The sequence below is a fragment of the Colius striatus genome, chromosome 1, assembly GCF_028858725.1.
Source record: "Colius striatus isolate bColStr4 chromosome 1, bColStr4.1.hap1, whole genome shotgun sequence".
NCBI classification, from domain to species: Eukaryota; Metazoa; Chordata; class Aves; order Coliiformes; family Coliidae; genus Colius; species Colius striatus.
The window spans coordinates 22,254,875-22,275,451 of record NC_084759.1 but is presented as its reverse complement, the minus strand read 5'-3'; the positions used below and the strand labels follow the sequence as shown (position 1 = coordinate 22,275,451).

Sequence of the window (20,577 nt, the reverse complement as noted above, 5' to 3'; positions counted from 1 at the left end):
GGATGATTCAGCTATTCAGAATTACTCCCTATCACAGGAACCAACAAAGAGGCAATGCTCTTGCAGAACAAAGAATATTTAACAATTTAACTTAACATGAATTATTTCTTAAAGTTCATAATGTGCTAAGATTTCCTACTGAATAATGAAATCTTCAACAGAAAATCCCAGAATGGTGTGAAGCTATCATATTTCAGAAGTGAGGTTTGAGTGCCATTTAGGGTTACGGATCAGGATGACAGAATGCTCCTAAAACAAAGGAAATGACTTTACAATAAACAGGCAGAAATAGTCTTAGTCCTAATTATAATGTTAGCTATACAAAAAAACCCTTTAATTCACTTTCAATTTTGAACAAGCATCATGGAAAATGCTATATACTGTGCAGTTACAAAAAGTCTAAAAAACAATCTACAAATGAGCAGCAGCACAACAAAAAACCCTTTCCCATATTTGCAAGAAAGGCTTTCCAGATGGAAAATGATACAAATGTTGTGTCTCTAAGAAACAGAGGCTTGGAAAGTAGTAGGGCAAAGTAAACCTGATTCAGAGCACAATAAAATAGCAAAGACTAGAGGCACATGTTATCAGGATTCTGTCAAACTAAAACATTTCTTAAATATCATTCTTAAATATAAAAATTGCACACAGTCATTTAAGATCTCAGATTATATCCTTTGATTTGCCATCAGTCTTGATTCACAGAAGAAGGACGCAGAGATAAAAAATATTTAAGAAGGAGAAGCTGGTAATTTATAAAATAAATGAGAGGGAATGGAACTGTCTCTAGGGAGACATGAGGCTGTGCAGAAAGAATAACTACAGGGCTGAAGTAGGTTATCAGTGCAATAAATTTGAAATGAAACATATGCAAAGAACTGCTACCAGAATAAGTGGATAGAAGTCACTTTGCCAGTTGAGTGATCAATTGTTTTTCATTAAGCAATCTGTGGCACATAAAAGAAATGTCTGTTAATGATTTATTTTTTTATGACACTGATTCAAGGTTTCGTCAGCACTGAGGTAGACTGGAATATTGGAAATATTTGAATGACTTTGAGGTAACTTACAAAAAGAAGATTAATAGTGTGAAGCCCAAAGTCTTGCATTTAGGAAAATTAAGGAGAGGTAAGAAATAGCTTGTTGTCTTGTTTCACACAGCAAAATGAAAGCTGAAAGGGGTCTAATTGCTCTTGAGAAATGCATCAACCAAGGAGAGGAAACTATGTGAAAGAATAGTGTTGGCACAAAACTAAATTAATTTAAATATACTACCAATTTATAAATACACTGTAGATTTATGTTGGAAATGAGGAGGTTTATAACCATTACAGAATAAATATTTGCAACAGCAGCAGTGGTTTTAACTAACATAGGTTTTTCTATGGGTTGGAACCACAACTTATAGCTGCCAGGAGCTTTAAAAAAATTAAAACAAATTAACTGCCACCCATAATTTCAGGCCCAAATCAGCAAGCTTATTCCAGATTCATCCTCCTTTTCCACTCTGCTTCAGGAGTTGACTATGATGACAGTACAAAATCCTGGGCTGCACAAACATTCTGAAGTCAGCAAAACTAAGAAAGTTTCAGAAGACACTTCCAGATGCCCTCATTTCTTTCTTCTCATGTTCCTCTCAGTCAACTTATTCTCTGAAAGGACTAGTGGCTGCCTTTTAAAGCTGTTGCAAACCAGGGACAAAAAGACAAATTCCAGACTTCCACGCTAAAGTTGCAGTTGACTGTTTACACAACAGTCAGGTTTCTCAGACTATTTAATCCAAATGCCATCATGTTTACCTCTTAAAGACTGATGTAGAAAGTAAGGCTGGCTAGTGTCTGAGATAGTATTCCTGTCAGCTTATGCTTCACGAACTGGAAGTCTCTCATTTACAGAGCAAGCCTTAGAAGATATCTTACTGTATACAACCATGTATGTATTAATATATTAATGCATATTTATTCATTAATTCTTCTATGCTGGAAATATAGTTTTAGAGTATTACAATATTCTAAAGGAAGGGAAAGAAATTAATCATGATCACTGCAATCAAACCTTTTAGCAACATAAATCCTTTCTTTCTGTTAACATTTACCACCAATCAAATATATGGATTTTAAACAACTTTTCTCTTTCATCACACCACTGCTTACCTCATGCTTTAAATCTATTGTAAAGTCTGACTTGAGTGGTTCACTTTTCAACTTCTTGGCAAGCCTATACAAGAATGAATAAATTTACTACAAGAAAAATATTTTAAAACCCCCAATCACTATTGTATGCAGTAAAGCGTGGCAGGCACTACTGACTAGTGTGTAAGAGGAAAAAGAAATACATCGCACTTCTGTACTTATTGCCCCAAGAAGCAATTTAAATCTCTCTTTCATATCATTCCTTTTTTTAATCTGAGCACAGTGTGATGATGTTAATATTAGTTTTCAGCACACACATTTTGATATATTTCTTCCTGTGCAGGAAGAAAGTTCTCATCTGGAGTAGATGAAGAGTCAGGCATAACATTTTCAACAGACTGAAAGCAGCACTGTGTTTCAAGACCAATATTGATAATAACCTCCAACTTCAGACAATGCTCCCTTTTTGTGTATTCCCAAGCACAGTATTTAGGTAACTCCAATTTATGAAAACATCAGTCCCTGCTACAGCAAGATGTATTCATTCACAGAAACACAGAGCTATTACTGTTGGAAAAGACCTTTAGAGTCCAACCATTAACCTCACACTAAACCAACCATACCCCTCAGCACCTCATCTCTGCATCTTTTGTTATCTCCAGGGATGGTGACTCCACCACCTTCCTGGGCAGCCTGTTCCAATCTAAAACTCCCCTGCCACAACTTGAACCCATTTCTTTGTGTTCTGTCACTCATTACTAGAGAGATGAATCCCCACCTCACTACAATTCACCTTCAAGTAATTGTAGAGAGTGACCATGTCTCCTCTCAGCCTCTTCTTCTCTAGGCTAAACATCCCCAACTCCCTCAGCCACTCCTCAAACTTGTTTTCTAGACCCTTCAGCAGTTTCATTGCCTGTCTCTGGACACACTCCAAGTCCTCCACAGTTTCTGAGGTGTGGCCTTACCAGCACCAAGTACAGAGGAACAAACACTTCCCTGGTCCTGCTGGTCACACTATTACTGATATAAGCCAGGATGCCAATGGCCTACTGACGGCTCATATTCAGATGGCTGTTGATTAACACCCCCAGATCCTTTTCTTCTGGGCAGCTTTCCAGTCACTATGTCCCAAGCCTGTAGTGTTGCCTGCAGTAGAGTTGTTGTGGCCTAAGTGCAGCACCCAGCCCTTCCTTCAACTCTACTGCAGGAACATCTTTATCTTTTATAGAAAATACTAATCAATATGAAATAACTTATTAAACTAGTATTTATTAGCATATAGAAAAATTGTATAAATTAAACATTCTTAATTACTATAAATAAACAAGAAGTTATTAAAAATTCAATCCTTACTTGTTAACAAGTGGAATGCTAAGTGCCCAACCAGCAGCAAAATCTGGAAATTTAAAGACTCTGGGATTTTCAGCAAAGGCATAATGGTGAATTATTGTAGATTCTTCATCATATAATGCTTTACCTAAAAACCACTCCTGTAAAGGAATATAGGAAACAATTTTATTCATCTACAGCATCCATTCAGTGAAGAGGATGACTGCATTCATGCTGAATAAAGCAAAGCTGAAAAAAACTCAGTGAGGCATATTGTTCACAATAATCCCAAAATTGTAGTTGGTATGAAACTAAAGGCAGTTCTCTGAATTCAACAATACACTATATTTTCAAACTCCAGCATATGCCCTGGATTCCACCTGTTCAAAGAGCACTGAATCCTAGAATCATAGAAGGGCTGAGGTTCGAAGGGGCTTCTTGAGATTTTCTAGTCCAGTCTTCCTGCTCAAACAGAATAACAGAGCAGGTTGCCCAGGACTCTGTCCTATCATGTCTTTAATACACTTCACAGTTCTCATCGTTTCAGTGTTTGACTACCCACACAAGATGTTCATTCAGGAACTTTATATATACCCATTTTGAATTTTCATCTGTCTAGTCTCCATTACACTTGGAAACTTAAAAAGCAAGTACATTTTAAATCCCTTGATCTTCAAGACGGATAGATGAAGAAGGTCCCAAGTATGCATTTATTAAGCAAAAAATTAAGGAGTTTTAAATAACAGTGTGTAATAATTTACTACTGACTCTGCTGTATTTGAAAATCGTGAACAGACTTAAATCTTCTTAACATTACTATCACAGAATCTTAAGGGTTGGAAGGGACCTCGAAAGATCATCCAGTCCAACCCCCCTGCCAGAGCAGGATCACCTAGAGTAGGTCACACATAAACTTGTACAGGTAGGTTTGGAATGTCTTCAAAGAAGGAGACTCGACAACCCATCTGGGCAGCCCATTACAGTGCTCCATCATCCTCACAGTGAAGAAGTTTTCCCTTGTGTTTCTTTGGAACCTGTTCTGTTCCAGCTTATTTTAATACAACATTACCATCTGCAGTATTTTTTTTGGATCTCCACTTTGTTATGCTATAGACTGAAAAAAAATCTTTACTTAACCTAATTTTGCTCACTAATTTTTACACCAAAACAATCCATGTATTTAAAAAAATAAAAACAAACCCTACTTTCCTCACTCTATAGAACACAGAAAATTAAACTCATACATATACCGTCCTTGGGCTTTCACACAGTATTATTTCTGCCAATATTAAGCCACAAATCAGAGTGAAGGCATTCCAGGTTACAGCCAATACTCCCCAAGCTTATTTGGTTATAATATTGTCTATTAACTACATTGATGTGTAGGACAAGTCAGTCTGTGCAGACTGCCTTCATAAGATTAAGTTATATGTAAAGGAACTTATAAAGTAACTTAAGGAATGCTGGAAAAAATGGGGACAAAAAAAAGAATATGATGTATTGCATCACAGGTAACTACTGACCACTGGATGAGTTAATATATTGTACTTAAAAATGGCAAAAATCTCCTACCTTTACTAAGAGCACTCCAAAGTCATTGCAATAACATCCAAAGGAATATGATACAGCAAAACTGAATACCTATAGTGGTTTTACCTAGGCCAGGTTTTTTGGTAGCACAGGGGCTACAGGGGTGCCTGAAGCTTCCCCTGTAGCTCATAGGGTTAGGGCCAGTCAATCCTATGCTGGACCCTGCACCTGACCCAGGCCTGGCCAATTAGTGATAGAGGTAATGCCTCTGTGAGTAACAGATTTGAGAAGGAAAAGAAGTTGTTGCGCAGGTTCAAAACTGCAGCAACAAGAAGAATGTGAAAACATCTCCACAGACACCAAGGTCAGTGGAGAAGGAGGGGGAGGAGGGTGCTTAGGCCCTGAAAGAAAGATTCCCCTGTGATATGTTGTGAGGACTATGGTGAAGCAGGTTGTCCCCCTGCAGTCCACAGAGGCCACTAGGAAGTAGAGACCAACTCGCAGCTTGTGGAGGACTCCATGCTGGAACCAGTGGATGCCTGAACGAGGCTGGGACTCTGTGAAAAGTCCACCCTGGAGCAAGTTCCTGGCAAGACCCGGGAGTCTGTGGGGAGAGAGGAGCCCCCACCAGAGCAGGTTTGCTGTCTGGACTTGTGACCCTGTGAGAGATTCAGGTCGGAGCAGTCAGTCCCTGTTCTGCTGGTGGGTGACCCACGTTGGGGCAGGGTGTGAGGAGCTCCCCCCATGGGAGGCACCATGCTGGAGCAGTTCATGAGGAGCTGCAGCTCATGGGAAGGACCCACGCTGGAGAAATTTGTGAGGGACTTTCTCCCATGGGAGGGACCCCACCATGTAGCAGTGGGAAGTGTGAGAAAGCCTCCCCCTGAGAAGCAGCAGCGGCGGCAAAGTCCATGTGTAATGAACTGACTGCAACTGCCATCCCCTGTGCTGCTGGGGGGGAAGGAGGGGTGGAGAGAGGTGTTTTTAAGACCATGTTATTTCTCATCACCCTGCTCTCATTTTTCCTTTAATAAACCAGACCTTTTTCTCCCTGAGTCTGTTTTGCCTGTGACACTAATTGCCAAGTGATCTCTCCGTCCTTATCTCAACTCACAAGCCATTTGTTATATTTCTCTCTCTGCCTCTCCTGTCTAGTTTAGGAGGGGGAGTGATTTTATGACTTGGTGGACACCAGGCTAAACCACCACAATACCAGACATTGGAGGAGGCAGGGGTGACTTCACCTAACTGGCTAATCAAGTTGATTCTACACTTTTGTACTTACTTACTCATAAATAAATACCAAGACAAGTAAAACAAATTCATCTGTTCAATGACTTGTATCTGACACAGAGGATAGACTGCAGCTCTCACATTCTGTGTCTCACAATAACATCTTAAGAATTCTTATGCTTCTCAAAGACAAACTGTTCTTTAGACAGATCTTTTATACTGTTTGGGTATCAACAGCTACTAAGTCATTGCTTCCCATCAGCTTGGTTTACGCATTCTGCACATCTTTGGGGCTGTAGTCTATCATTCTGTTAGGATGAAATGGAGTGCCACATACAATTCAGTTTAACCTTGCTGCCATCTTCCATTATGAAAGCACAAGATGAACCAATCTGCTGCAGATGGCTTGGGAATTATCTCCAAGGATGGAGACTCCACAACCTCATGGGCAACTTGTGCTAATGCTTGGTCATCCTCACAGCAAAAAAAGTATTTCCTGATGTTCAGATATAATGCACTATCTGAGAGCTTGCCTTGAGATCTGTCAGTCAAATGTTCCTCACTGTTCCTCAGTTTTGTTGTAGTCAATGTCCTTCATTATCAATACAGGTCATTCACTTAACATTCCTCCACAGTCTCTTATGATGGTTTCACACATCTGTTTTCACTCAGTATTGTGTTCATATCAATAGTCTCAATTACTCTGTTACTAATCTTTAGATAACCAGACTGAAAAGCTGCAGATTTAGCAACTCTTCACGTGTCTCTTGTAGGCCTTTTATTGTGATTAAGATGTACCAGCTTTTTGTAGTGCCATTTTAAAATCAATGAATGAGCTCATTCTGGTCTAACTCCTCTTAAATTTTGCAACGGACAGACTACTACTGTATATAAAGGATCACATATGAATCGTTATACTAAGATGAAGATTACTATGTACAAAAGCAAAACATCTTATTTTCCTTTTAATGCAAGTTGGAACATGACTTGTTATTGTAATAGAATTTACATGTAATGCAAAGGAGAGATTAAAACAGGCATTAAGGGCAGCATCTAGAACAAAAAGAAGCTGTTTCTATTCTGAGACCATCAATTAGGAGTAGGTGTTTCTGAAACAGAAATAAAAGGATATTCCAAATGCTTGAATATATTCAGTCACCATTTTGAAGCCAGAGTGTTTAAAAATGTAAGCTCTTTGAATTATTAACATTTCAGAAAAGAATTGTGAGAAAACACAACACGGTCATATGTCTGCAAAAGAAGTAAATAAGCTAAAGTGAGACCTGAAGCAGAGCTGAATACTCAGTCAAGGTAACAAATAAAGACAAACATATTTTTCACAGGAGATTTTGGCTTCATTTATTCCAGGCAAAGGGCAGACACATGAAGAATTCTAAACATTAACAGCATTTGTGTCAGTTGCATTGCCAAATTTACTTTGTTCCTTGGTGACTGCATTTTTCTTTTGTTCTGCAAGTCTTCTGGTGTTGTTTCTTTTCCAGCAGGTAAAAACAAACTGTCTTATCACTAAGACAGTTCAGAAAGAGAATAAAAATAAAATACCCTACCATATTAGATCAGAGACAGTCAAACCAACATCAGTCATTCTGTCTGATGCTAATCAGAACTGATGACAGGCAGGAAAATGGGGAAAAGGGACTACACAGCAGACTATAGTCATCTTTTTACTGTCACTACATCATTTTAAGACTATCTACAGAAGGAATCTCTTCTTCAATTCTAACAGCCACCAAGGTGAGGAAGGTTCTCCTCCCTCTCTGCTCTGCCCTGGTGAGGCCTCATCTGGAGTCCTGTGTCCAGTTCTGGGCTTCCTAGTTCAAGAGGGACAGAGAACTTCTGGAGAGAGTCCAGTGCAGGGCCACCAAGATGATCAGGGGACTGGAGCATCTTCCTCATGAGGAAAGGCTGCAGGAATTGGGGTTGTTGAGCCTGGAGGAGACTAAGGGGGCATCTCATTAATAATTACAAATATCAATATAGTGGATGTCAGGAGGTTAGGGCAGCACTTCTTGCTGTTGTATCCAGTGACAGTACAGGGGTAATGGACAAAAGCTGAAACACAAAATGTTCCATTTAAGCATAAGGAGAAACTACTTCACTGTGAGGGTGAGGGAGTCCTGGCACAGGCTGCCCAGGGAGGGTGTGGAGTCTCCTTCTCTGGAGGTTTCAAAACCCACCTGGATGCATTCCTGAGTGACCTGATCTAGGCTGACCTGCTTTAGCAGAGGGGTTGGACTAGATGATCTCTAAAGGTCCCTTCCAACTCCTACCATTTTGTGACTTTATGATTCTATAACAGCTAGACAGGCACTCATATTGCTTCATGTTAAACACTTTGTTTACTTTCAGTCTCAGGAACAGAAATCTATCCCCTTATTTTCCACACATTTCATCTAAAAATCCATTGAAGAACATTCAAAAAAAGTTAAATATCTAAATTTTTATTTCACCTTAGACCCATCAAATCTTCCAAGTGTTTCGAGCAGCTTTACAACTTGTATTCTTGTATCTTCTTCACAGAAGAAAATCCAGGAGGAGTTCCTACCATAGGCAATAGAGAAGCTAACAAGAGAAATAAAGATTTTACTAATAAACTTGCTTATGAATGGAATGATAGATTCAACTCATATTTCCCAAATACAAATACTTTGCAATCAAATATTTTTTTTTTTACACAGAAACAAAAATTTTTACTACTTAGAATTACACATCAGAGTACTACAGTGAATGGATAAAGAGATTGTCTCTGCTGCTGCCTATTCATATAGCACCAGTTACTCCAGAAGGAAGAAACAGAGATAAATAATGTCCACTCACAAATGTAGAGGTACTATAGGTCTAATAGCCACCTATGAATTCAATAGTTTATAGATAGCAGTTTAAGTTACTTTCTCTTCTGTATCTTAACTTTCTTCCAAGGAGACTACTGTTGGTCATCTAATACCATTACAATAATCATGAAAATGTCTAATGACAGGTTTTCTCACAGCTGTTCAACACTGATCATCCCCATCATGCTCACACAGCAATGAAACGGCACAACAGTCTCTTGCTCACTCTCCCCATCCATCCCAACCTTCCTTAGGATAACAGAAAGAGGGGAGGAAAAAAGACAACCAATGACTTTGTGGAATTAGACAAGGGCAGGGAGGTCTCACTGTCAATTATGGTTCTGGGCAAAACAGACTCCAGTACTTGACTAAGAGAGGGAAGTAAGGAAAGTTTATTCTACTACCTACAAGAAACAGAACAGAACAAAGTGAAAAGGGAGCAGGATGATTAAGAAAAATTACAACCAGTACTTTAAGATCTTCCTCCCTCATTCCTCCTTTCTTCCCAGGCCCAGCTCACTGCCCCCAATATCTCTACCTCCTCCCTTATCAACGGCTCAAGGGGGTAGGGAATGAGGGATGTGGTCAGTCTCTCACAGATGGTCTCTACTGCTTCTCTCTTCTCAGAGGACAACTCCTTGCATTCTTCACCTGTTTTTCCACGGGGTCCCTCCCAGGGGATACAGTCCTTAATGAACTTCTCCGGTGTGAATTCTTCCCACAACTATGGCTTCTGCTCAAAAACTCCACCAGCATGGGATTCCTCTGCAGCAGCAGCATTCTGGGCACCCTCTGCTGCAACACTGCCCTCCCACAAATTCATTAGACATAGTCACTACCCTGGAATGTGGTCCTCTACAAACTGCCCCTGCTTCACCACTCCTCTCTACAGAGTGCAGGGTGTGCTGCCACCTTACTAAGGCATGCAAGGGAGTCTTGGATCCAGCACATCTCCTCCTCTTTCCCTCACTCACCTTGGGGTCTGCATGGCCACTTCTCTCTCACCTGACTGCTTCTGCCACCACCCAGAATAAAAAAAAAAAAAGAGGAAGAACCCTCCTCTTACGGCTGCTGCTTCTTAAAATGTGATCGTAGAGACATGCAATTGGTTCAGTCCTGGAAGTGGGTCTGACTCGGAGCTAGGGAAAATTTTGAGCAACCTCTTGTAGGAGCTATCTTTACAGTTCCTTCCCCATTACCAGAAGCAGCTCCATACAAAACCATGACATCAACCTAAGGACTTCATTAACTTTTTCAGTACAGTGAAACCGCAGGTTGAAGGGACCCCCCTACCTTCCTCAAAGCTAGCACTAATCTCAATGCAGGATACCCGACTCTGTCAGAAAATTCTTATTCCTTATTTCTCTACTTCTCCTACCTTAAGTCTTCCCATACTTAGAAAAAGAAAGCCTTATTAGTTCATGACATCCTAATGGAAAAAACCCCACAATATTTATGTGTCCAGTTTCCTGTGCATCGCTTTTACACTGATTTAATTAAACAAATTATCCAGAAATACAGATAAGAAAATTAACGCCTATAAATATCACATATTTCTTCCCCTATGGCATTGTCTACTTGTAAAATCAGCAAAGAAAATAAATAGCAGAAATGTAAGTAAAAATAAGTCAAAAAGAGCGATAGGCTCATTTACATTTTGCTTAAAAAAAACAACCACTCAACCAAAAAACTAAACCCACTAGCTGAGAAATACTTATCTTGAACATGTGATATCTGCCTCAGCAGGTCTTCCAATCACATGCTAGAATCATAAGATGTTTGCCAGTTGCTCAACTAGTTCAGTCTTAAACCAAACTGACTGGTTTGGGCTGGGATAAAGTTGATTTCTTTCACAATAGCTGGTTACGGGGCTATATTTTGCATTTGTACTGAAAAGAGTGTTGAATAATACAGGGATGTTTTAGCTACTGCTGAGCAGTGCTTACACAGAGATAAAGCCTTTTTTGCCTCTCATCCCACCACACTAGTGAGGAGGCTGCGAGGGGGCAGAAGAAGCTGGGAAAGGACACAGCTAGGACAGCTGACCTTAACTGACCCATGGGATACCCCATACCATAAGTGTCATGCTCAGCAGATAACACTGGGAGAAGGAGGAATGGGGGACATTTGGAGTGATGGCACTTGCCTTCCTCAGTAACTGTTAGGCAAGATGGAACCCTGTTGTCCTGCGGATGGCTGAACATCTGCCTGCCCATGTGAAGTGGGGAATTAATCCCTTGGTTTGCTTTGCTTGCATGAGAAGCTTTTGCTTTACCTGTTAACCTGTCTTTCTCTCAGCCTGTAGTTTTTCTCTTTCACCCTCCTGATTCTCTCTTCCATCTCACTGTGCAGGAAGGGAGTGTGTGGGGCTTAGTTGCCGGTCAGGGTTAAACTATAACTTTCATCTTCCTATAAAGCCACCTTCCTCTGTGTCTTTCAACGGTATTTGATTATTCAGAGTTTTCTGCTTATGATACCTAAACTTCTAACCTATAGCAGCCAGAAGAAATCATCGTCTGTTTCTCTTTTTAGTTCACAGAAGCATTGCCTACTCAATACTAAAATCTGGGCAACTCTTCACCATTCAGGCAAGCAAACAAGATACAATCAGCTGCGATTGTATCCTAGCTGTTCCTTTTAAAACCTGCCAAACAAGTACAGAAAGGGTATCAAATACTCTGATGGTTTTAACATTTACAGTATTCAATAACTTGTGAAGACTGAGGGCATTTGCCTCACACTTTAGTGCCCTGATAGAACTTTAGGAGAGAAATATCTGGATTCACACAAAAAAAACAGGTGGGTGAAGGGCAAGGAGAAAACACTAGAGTGACTCCTCCAAAAATAATTACTGCATCTTGTGGATACAGAACATACAAGTTCACAAAAAAAGAGTATGTTCATCTAGCTATTGATGGACAAACAAGATAATTTTCAAGGCTAAGTATTTAAGCCTTATAGAGAGTCTTATGCAAAGCTCAGAGCACACTAATTTAGAGTTCAGATTGCAAGGAGCCACTGGAGATACTCAGATAAGATCCAGTTTCAGGGTGAACATGGTTACTGAGAAGAAATGTAGTATGCTTTCTGAAGACTGTAAGGGTACTGCATCTTAAGGCATCCACTGATGTCTTACAATTACATCTTCTAAAATTAAGTATTTTGTGCACATTAACCTGTGCCCAAGAACTAAAAATTAATAACAGTCCTAACTGTTTAGAGGTCTCCTTAAAAATAGTGACAACTAAAGAACTGAGGAAAGCCATTCTCCTGAAAACAATTTTCAGATAAGGATGCATCTTGTATCACAACTGTGAGCACCAACAGCTGCTGTGGAAAGGATGGATCTCCGTTCCCTCTCTTCTTTCCAGCGGGAAAACAAAACAGTATGAGCCTCTCAGTATCAACCCACTTCTAAACTACTCCATGCCTTCATTCTGTTAAAAGTGGTAACTGAAGCAGTAGAATCGTAGAATCATAGAATGGTAGGGGTTGGAAGGGACCTTTAGAGATCATCTAGTCCAACCCCCCTGCAGAAGCAGGGTCACCTAGATCAGGTCGCCTACGAACATGTCCAGGTGGGTCTTGAAGACCTCCAAGGAAGGAGACTCCACAACACCTCTGGGCAGCCTGTGCCAGGGCTCCTTCACCTGAACAGTGAAATAGTTTTTTCTTATATTTAAATGGAACTTTTTGTGTTCCAGATTCATTCCATTACCCCTTGTCCTGTCACTAGCTACAATAGAAAAAGGGATGTCCCAACATCCTGACATCCACCATTGAGATATTTGTAAATATTAATAAGATCTCCCCTCAGTCTCCTCTTCTCCAGACTAAACAGCCCCAGTTCCTCCAGCTTTCCCTTGTATGAAAGATGTTCAGTCCCCTGATCATCTTGGTATCTCTGCGCTGGACTCTCTCCAGAAGTTCTCTGTCCCTCTTGAGCTGAGGAGCCCAGAACTGGACACAGGACTCCAGATGAGGCCTCACCAGGGCAGAGTAGAGGGGGCGAAGAACCTCCCTTGACCTGCTGCCCACATTCTTCTTGATGCATCCCAGGATGCCCTTGGCCTTCTTGGCCACGAGGGCACATTGCTGGCTCATGATTAGTTTATTATCAAATCAGGTCTCCCAGGTCTTTCTCTGCAGGAAATTCATAAACCAGAATTCTTAAGATGGAAATCCTCTACTTAAGATTCTTCTTTTGATTTCTGAAGTATTTTCCTCTGCTTTATCACCCAAATAAGCATTTGTATTTTTGCTTCTGAGTTCTGCAATCTAGCAAGAGCTGTACCTGTAAACTCTGTCACCAAGACAAATAATTCAGAAGACAAACCACTAAGTCATTGAAACAGGAGCTAAGAAGGAAAACTAAAGATGATTGATAGCTGGTACATAATCTTTCAGTTTTTCATTTTTCTTTAATTCCCCTTTTGCTCTTTTTCACAGTTTACATATATCTCAGAGATAGCTACCATGCAAGCACTATTTTCGTGTTTCTATACACACAGTAAGTAAAAGGAAAGCATTCTGTCCTGCAACAGCTCTGATGTGAAAACCTCAAAACAAAAACATCCCTCAGTAACTCAAATAAATTATATTAACCAAATCAAATTTAAAGAGGATGCAGAGCCTCTGTCATCAATTTCAGATGCAAGTTTTAGGACAATCTTCAGCATCACGAAGCTTTAGAGACAAGATTCCTGACAGTTTGAAACACACTACCACGTAAACCCAGCACGTCTTCCTTGGACCTATTTGCATAAGATAAGAAGAAGATATTTGAGATTATCTGTCTTCTGTGACCATACTAAGATGAAAACTGGATATATGAGCTTCTAAAAATATATTGAAAACTACTGCAAGCAACAAAAATTAGAAATCCCAAACAGGTATTATGATCTATTTTTAAAAAATTATTCATCCACTTCATTCAGCAAAGTAATCTGAAAGGTCAAAGGTTCTGAAATATCTCACATCCTTCCTATTTCCAAATAGGAAAATACACATTTAAAAATGGTATTTCTTTTGACTAGTTTATTTCCCTAATAATTAAAACCCCACAATGGTTTAAGAAGGTAGTTACTCAGTTATACTATATTATGATTGTTCTTTTATTTAAAATAAAATTTCTCTGATTAAACACAATGTAACAGAAAATTGCTCTAGGAAAAAAAAGAGTAGAATAAGCAAGTGAAAAGATAAGACTGCAGCTCTAGTTCAGAAACTTTGCTTTTGAAAATAGAAGGCTGAGTAATTAATATTTATGTTCTTGGTTAGATACATAAAATAACTGGCATTCGTGATACTTACTCTCTCATTAATGGTAATATTGTCCATGCACCTTCATGCCTGTCCATCTGATGAATAAGCAGAACTGTAGGTAATTCCTTTAAGAAAAATTTTAAAATTCCCATTAAACTCAAATTATATGCACTTTTTTTCCCTAAACACCAACTAATCTTAAAAAAATTGCTCTAGAATGAGCAAATAATTCTTCATTGACATTCGCCAGCAAGGAGCCCTGCAGAATAGATGACTTAGGATAGTATAGACCAAAGTGACCTGCAATTTAGGCGAAGCGCTTCTTCAAACTCACTTCAAGTTGAATGTTTTGTATACGTCCCATGTAATCCATTAAAAGATACATTATACCAATTTCTTCACCGTAAAGGAAAACTTTTAAATAACACAGAGTATTCTACAAAGGCTTCCATTGGACAATCACGTTACACAGAGCTTATCTGAGAGTTCTAACAGTCTTCACTTTGCTGAGTTCAGCTTTGACCTGTCACACTAACATCATGACAAAAATCCATGGCTTCATGCAAGAAATCAAAATGAGAACTTTGCAGTTTTTCTTCCTGAAAAATCAAAGAGGCTTCCTACAAAGGAAAATATTTTCATGCATTTCTTTGCTTTTTTGTTACTTTAAACCTCTTCAGTGTGGCAGATCCTGGTATCTTGCAGACAAGCTATCATTCTGGCATAGTTCCCGAGAGAATACCCTTTAAACATTGCCCTCTGAGAAACCAAACTGCATAATTCATTCACTAATTCATACATGTAAAAAGTGAGAGAGATATATGCCATAATACACAGGCAGTATCTTACTCCACTGCTTTACTACTGTTTACATGTACAGTTCCCTACTGCAGCATCATTAGAATCTACTAGTGTCTATGGTTTTGGGATCCCCTTTCCTGACCCCCAGTTCTGGGTTACATGAGGCAGTTTAATAAACTTACAATGTACAGGGATATATGCAAAGCACCTGAAGATACCAGTATGGTGGACTGAGTCAAAGTAGATTCCTATTCACTACTTTATTTTTCTAAAACATGTTTTAAGTTTGCTAATTACTGTGATGAAGTAACTCAGAAATACAACAAGCAGCATGTTACTGTCACCTTATAAATATGTAAATCCTTTGAGTTAGGTAATTAGGCCTAGTAATTCTACTAGTATTGAAGCAAAGATCTTCCTACCAGAAAAGCTTAACCTCCCAGTTTATCTAGACTTCTTCACCATTTACATACATCCCACTACTATTAACCTAACAAGGCGCTGCTAGACTTAACACTAGCAAACAAATGGTCCCAACCTTTCCACTATAGAAACTGTTAACATTATTAAAGGCTCATCACCATAGAATGGTCTAGGTTTGAAGGGACCTTGAAGATGATCTTGTTTCACTCTCCATCCCCCTCTGACCTGGGCAAGGACACCTTCCACTCAACCAGTTTGCTCAAGGCCCCATCCAACCTGTTTAGTACAAAGATGCTAGCAACATACTAAATTTCACAGTAAATCATCCAACAGAACTAAAATCACTGATTCTTGGATTAAAACATTAAAAGTCTCCTTCATTAACATAGGGAAAATCTTCAGGGAATGCAACTTCATATTAATCTACCAAAACCAATATAAGAAATGCACAATTTATAGACATCCAAACAGTGTCGTGTAAAACCAAAGAAAACGGCTAAGATCTAGTAGTGGTTTTGCCTGGGCCAGGTTTTGGTAGCAGGGGGGCTACAGGGGCAGTTTCCTTAAACAAAGAGCTATCTGAAGCTTCCCCTGTAGCTGACAGGGCCAGTGCCACTAAATTCTAAGATAGACCCACAGCCAACCAAGGCCTGGCCAACTACTGACTGAGGTAACGCCTCTGTGAATAACGTATTGGAGATGGGGCAGAAGATGCTGCACAGTTGCTAAACTGCAGCAGCAACAGGGAGGGAGAATGTGAAAACATATCCACAGACACTAATGTCAGTGGAGAAGGAGCAGGAGGATGTTGCTTAGGCCCTGGAAGAAACATTCTTCTGTGACCTGTGGTAAGGACCATGGTGAGGCAGCTGTGCCCCTGCACTCCATGGAGGCCACTGGGGAGCAGAGATCCACTCGCAGCCTGTGGAGGAGCCCACACCAGAGCGGGTGGATGCCTGAAGGAGGCTGTGACTCCATGGGAAGCTCACTCTGGACTGACCACAACCCTCATCCCCTGCGTCTTTGGGGGGGAAGGAACGAGAGTCTTGGGAAGAGGGAGAAGGAGGTATTTTAAGATTCTGTTTTATTTCTCAAAAATTCAAGCTTTAGCAATATTTTCCTAGTTTTTACTCTACCAGCACTTAACATTTTCACAGATCTGATCATCAGAGCTCACCTGTCCACCTTCTTCTCAGCCCTCCCTTGGGATATGAAATAAGCCAAGCTCTTCCAGTCATCTGGACTAGATGTTCTTTAAAGGTCCTTTCCAACCCCTACCGTTCTATGATTCTGTGATCTGTTCTGAGTACTTGGACAAAGTAGAGCTGTGAGATACACACTGAAGTCTCCCTACAGCTTTATTTTCCATAAAACATGCCATGTAGACAGCCTAAGGGATTTATAAAATGACAGAAATTATGCGCAAATCTCCAAATTCAAACCCAGTGAGTCAGTTAATTTGCTGGGAATTGCCACCATCAAGTACTACAATGTACACTACGTTCTCCACATTTTAACAATTTGCTTAAACAGTGAAAACTATAATACACGTTTCTCATATTTTGAAGACCTAAGAATCAATATTTATCAGAGTCCAAGAATCCAGGGCAAAACATTATTTCAATATATCCCTTCAAATAAAACCAACAAATGACTTAAGTACTATTTTTAAATAAAACTGTAACATAAATATTTGCTTCTACTTAATACGTCAGTTATACTAAAGCTTCTTCAAGACAGTGACGACCTTTTTAACCTTTACTCTGTTTCTCCTTTTAAGCTGTCTTAAGAAAAACACCCATGCTGCTAGCAAAAAATAATATGTAATAAACAGATATTTTGTAGTCTTTTACTCCTCAGGAGACATAATCTACTATTTTTCCATAGAGAGAATCTCTTCTTCTGTTCTACTCTCAGATGTCTGGTTGTCATCTTAAAAAAGAACTGCTTGTCGTAATATAATGTGCAGTTTCAGAGAGTTTGGAGAATGGCCATAACAGTACTCTGCTTTCATAAATCAAGAGCAAGATCCTATATCTAAGCCTGTTGTTGAATGAATTTACATTAAAGATGGAAGCATTTACCAATCGTATGGTAGTAATAACTGCAACTTAAGAAGGTGATTTGAAATGTTCCTGATTATAACTTCAGAAAAAAGTCAAAAAAAAAAGGAAAAACTATAATGAAATAATTTTATTCCTTTTTCTGTACATCATATTGAAATCTTCAGACTACCATTTAGCTGCCAGAAAATATACCTGAATGCATAAACAAAGCACTCACTCTTTGATGCTTCCACAGTAGATCCAACAACTCATTTCCTGGGAAAACTCTAATAAGTATTTGCATCTGAAGGGACTTATTAGGCAGTTAGCTGGAATATAAATCCTTACGCAATGACTTAAGCATTAAGAACAAAAATTTCTACTTCAATAGTTCTAGGTGAGACAGAAATATATCACTGACGTAACTGCTATGTGAGAAAGATGCAGGTAGTCAGTAATTTCTTTATTGTATTAGATTGTTCTTTTATGAACAATTGTGGAAGTAAATTTCAGCATGTATATTACAATGTTGTCAACTGGTACACCCTGCCTAGAGTTCTCCCAATTAGAAAATGAGTAAAATGTCCAGTAATGTTTTTGTGATCCAGAAGTAATTCACCTGTGGTCAGTAGTAATCAGCGTTAATTTCATTTGCATTACATTGATGTGACACTAAGATTTTCCCCAACTACTGGTATAAAACAGTGTCCTGCAGCAAAGTGAAAAACAGTCATACAAAGAATTTATAAATGTGCCTCTTTTTTCTGACGTGAACACTATCAACACTATGTGCTGACATCAACACAGTCACTTTCAACCTTGTAGATGAAAACCTGAACAGATCATCATTCAGATGACTAGTACAAAAGAAAACTCAAGAAACTACTAACTATAAGTCAACAAATAAAATTCTGAAAGATACATTCAACAAGCAAATAAATCACTCTCTGGCTTCCCAATTAGTCAAAAAACCATCCACCAGTTCCAATTTGATCTGCTTTAATCTAGACTGGGCTACACATTTCAAAGACCAGAATGAAGTCTTTGATTTATGGTTGCTGATAGAATTGTCATTTCCTGACTTTTAAAACTCAATACCACAAAAAAAAAAAAATCTAATTTAATTCTTGCAGTTACCAAGATGTGAAAAATCATTTCAAAATGCTGATCATAATCTTAATGCCTAGAAAAAAAGATTTCAAACCTAATTGCAAGATTGAGATCTACACCAAAAGCAGCTCCTACTGCTTCCTAACACTGCCTCACCTATTCAGTCTAGGTTAGTTCACTTCTGTGCATTTTTTCCTACTTGCTGCACTGTATTGCATCAGAGTGTACAAACTGTATTCCTTTGGGATGAAACTAAACCAAAGGATGTGCTGCAATTACTAATGGATCTCCTGTTTAAAGAATCAAATCAGAACTAATCCAAAGTGAAACCTTTTGAAACATCATGTTAAATGAGTGCTAGCTCCTCAGCAACAACTGCATTACCCTACATGTTTCTTCCTATTGTACCACACTACTTGTTAATGTAGGAATAGTCCTAATAAGCAGTATGGCACATCTGCTGTACTTTCAGTTAACTGTGATTTATTAAAATAATTACATGGCTTTAAAGTCTGTCTAACATTGTTTTGGAACAGTCTCAATTTTGAAAACTAAGACTTGCTAATTCAAAAGCAGAGCCTTAGAGGAATAAAACTGATAGATATAAAAGTTCTCACTAATATTTTCTTTTTCCTCTCCTAGAATCCCTTATCTTCCCTATTCTGTTCTTTTGAGAGTTTGTGATCACCAACGCCTCAAAGCAATCTTATTTTTTAGTATGACCAAAGAAATGCAGAAGAATCGGGAAATATCTTGAGTGCTTACTGTAACAACAACTGGAAATAATCATAATGAGACAGTAGCCTAGAATGACAACAATATATCGCAGTCAAGTGCTATCTGTTTGTGTATCACTTGTGTAGACAAAAAGCAGCAAGAAATACTGTCCTCACAGTTCACAGTTCACAAGATTTCTAAATAAAAGCAATTGTAAAGAAGACCTGTGGTCCACGGTACACAGCTATTAATCATGAAAGGAAGTAGTAATGCTGAACCATAATTCTGCTGCCAACTGATCTGAGCGAGATTCAGTATTTGGAATGTGTTTAAGGTAGGATTTTAGAATTGTGGATGATATTAGCGTGTAAAGTGAGTTTCTACTTAAAAGCAAAATCTTCCTTCATCAGAACACACACATAAAAACATTTCAAACAATGACATTAAGCTATATATGGGGTTACGATGATTTGTTTATTATTAGCAAATTGTCCTTTCAAAATCTAGGACATCCATTCTAACATTGGATGCTTTGCAAATTCTGTGTCACACACACAAATGGGTGATGCTTTACTTTGGTCTTCTGCTCTTCTGTCCCTTTAGTCTATGGAAACAATATAAGCTCATTAATCTTCAACCTTTTATTGCAACAGCTACAGAAATTCGTAGCCTCACAGAAAGCTTTAAGTTTCCATTTCTTAGTAGATTTTTATATTCATAGACAAATAAGTTTGGAGCATCTTACAACTGGCAGGGAGTTTGAGGTGGTCATCTCCCTAGCTAATGTGGGTCCCGTCCCCTCAACAGCTCTTACCAAGTAAACCTAAAATACGTTTCCTAACTAAGAAAGAAGAGAATAAACCAGCATGACAGAGCAGAAAGAAGTTACCAAAAGGCAAGAAATTTGGTAAAGGTACTTCAAGTACTAGTACAGTGGCTTAGGAGAACTACAAGAAGAAAACTGGCAACAGGCACTGATTTTTAAGGGTTTAAATCTGATGGTTTACTAATTCGAGTCTCAAGAGTACTTGAGAGCAGTGAATATGACACTACTCAAAGATGATTGAGCAATTATAAAATAACAGACAGCAGCCACAGCAGAAGAGGGAACTTTAGATCTATCTCTTATTCTTTACT

At 38.9% G+C, this 20,577-nt stretch overlaps 1 protein-coding gene across 1 annotated transcript in view; it reads right to left on the bottom strand.

Annotated features, from left to right (window-relative positions):
* Nucleotides 1-20,577, bottom strand: part of B3GLCT (beta 3-glucosyltransferase) — a 64,586-nt gene that overhangs the window by 17,730 nt on the left and 26,279 nt on the right. The window contains exons 5-8 of the mRNA XM_062020435.1: nt 14,393-14,469; nt 8,699-8,810; nt 3,489-3,625; nt 2,154-2,217 (exon numbers count right to left, since the gene is read on the bottom strand). Coding sequence (XP_061876419.1) covers nt 2,154-2,217; nt 3,489-3,625; nt 8,699-8,810; nt 14,393-14,469 — 390 coding nt within the window. The remainder of the gene's footprint in view (nt 1-2,153; nt 2,218-3,488; nt 3,626-8,698; nt 8,811-14,392; nt 14,470-20,577) is intronic.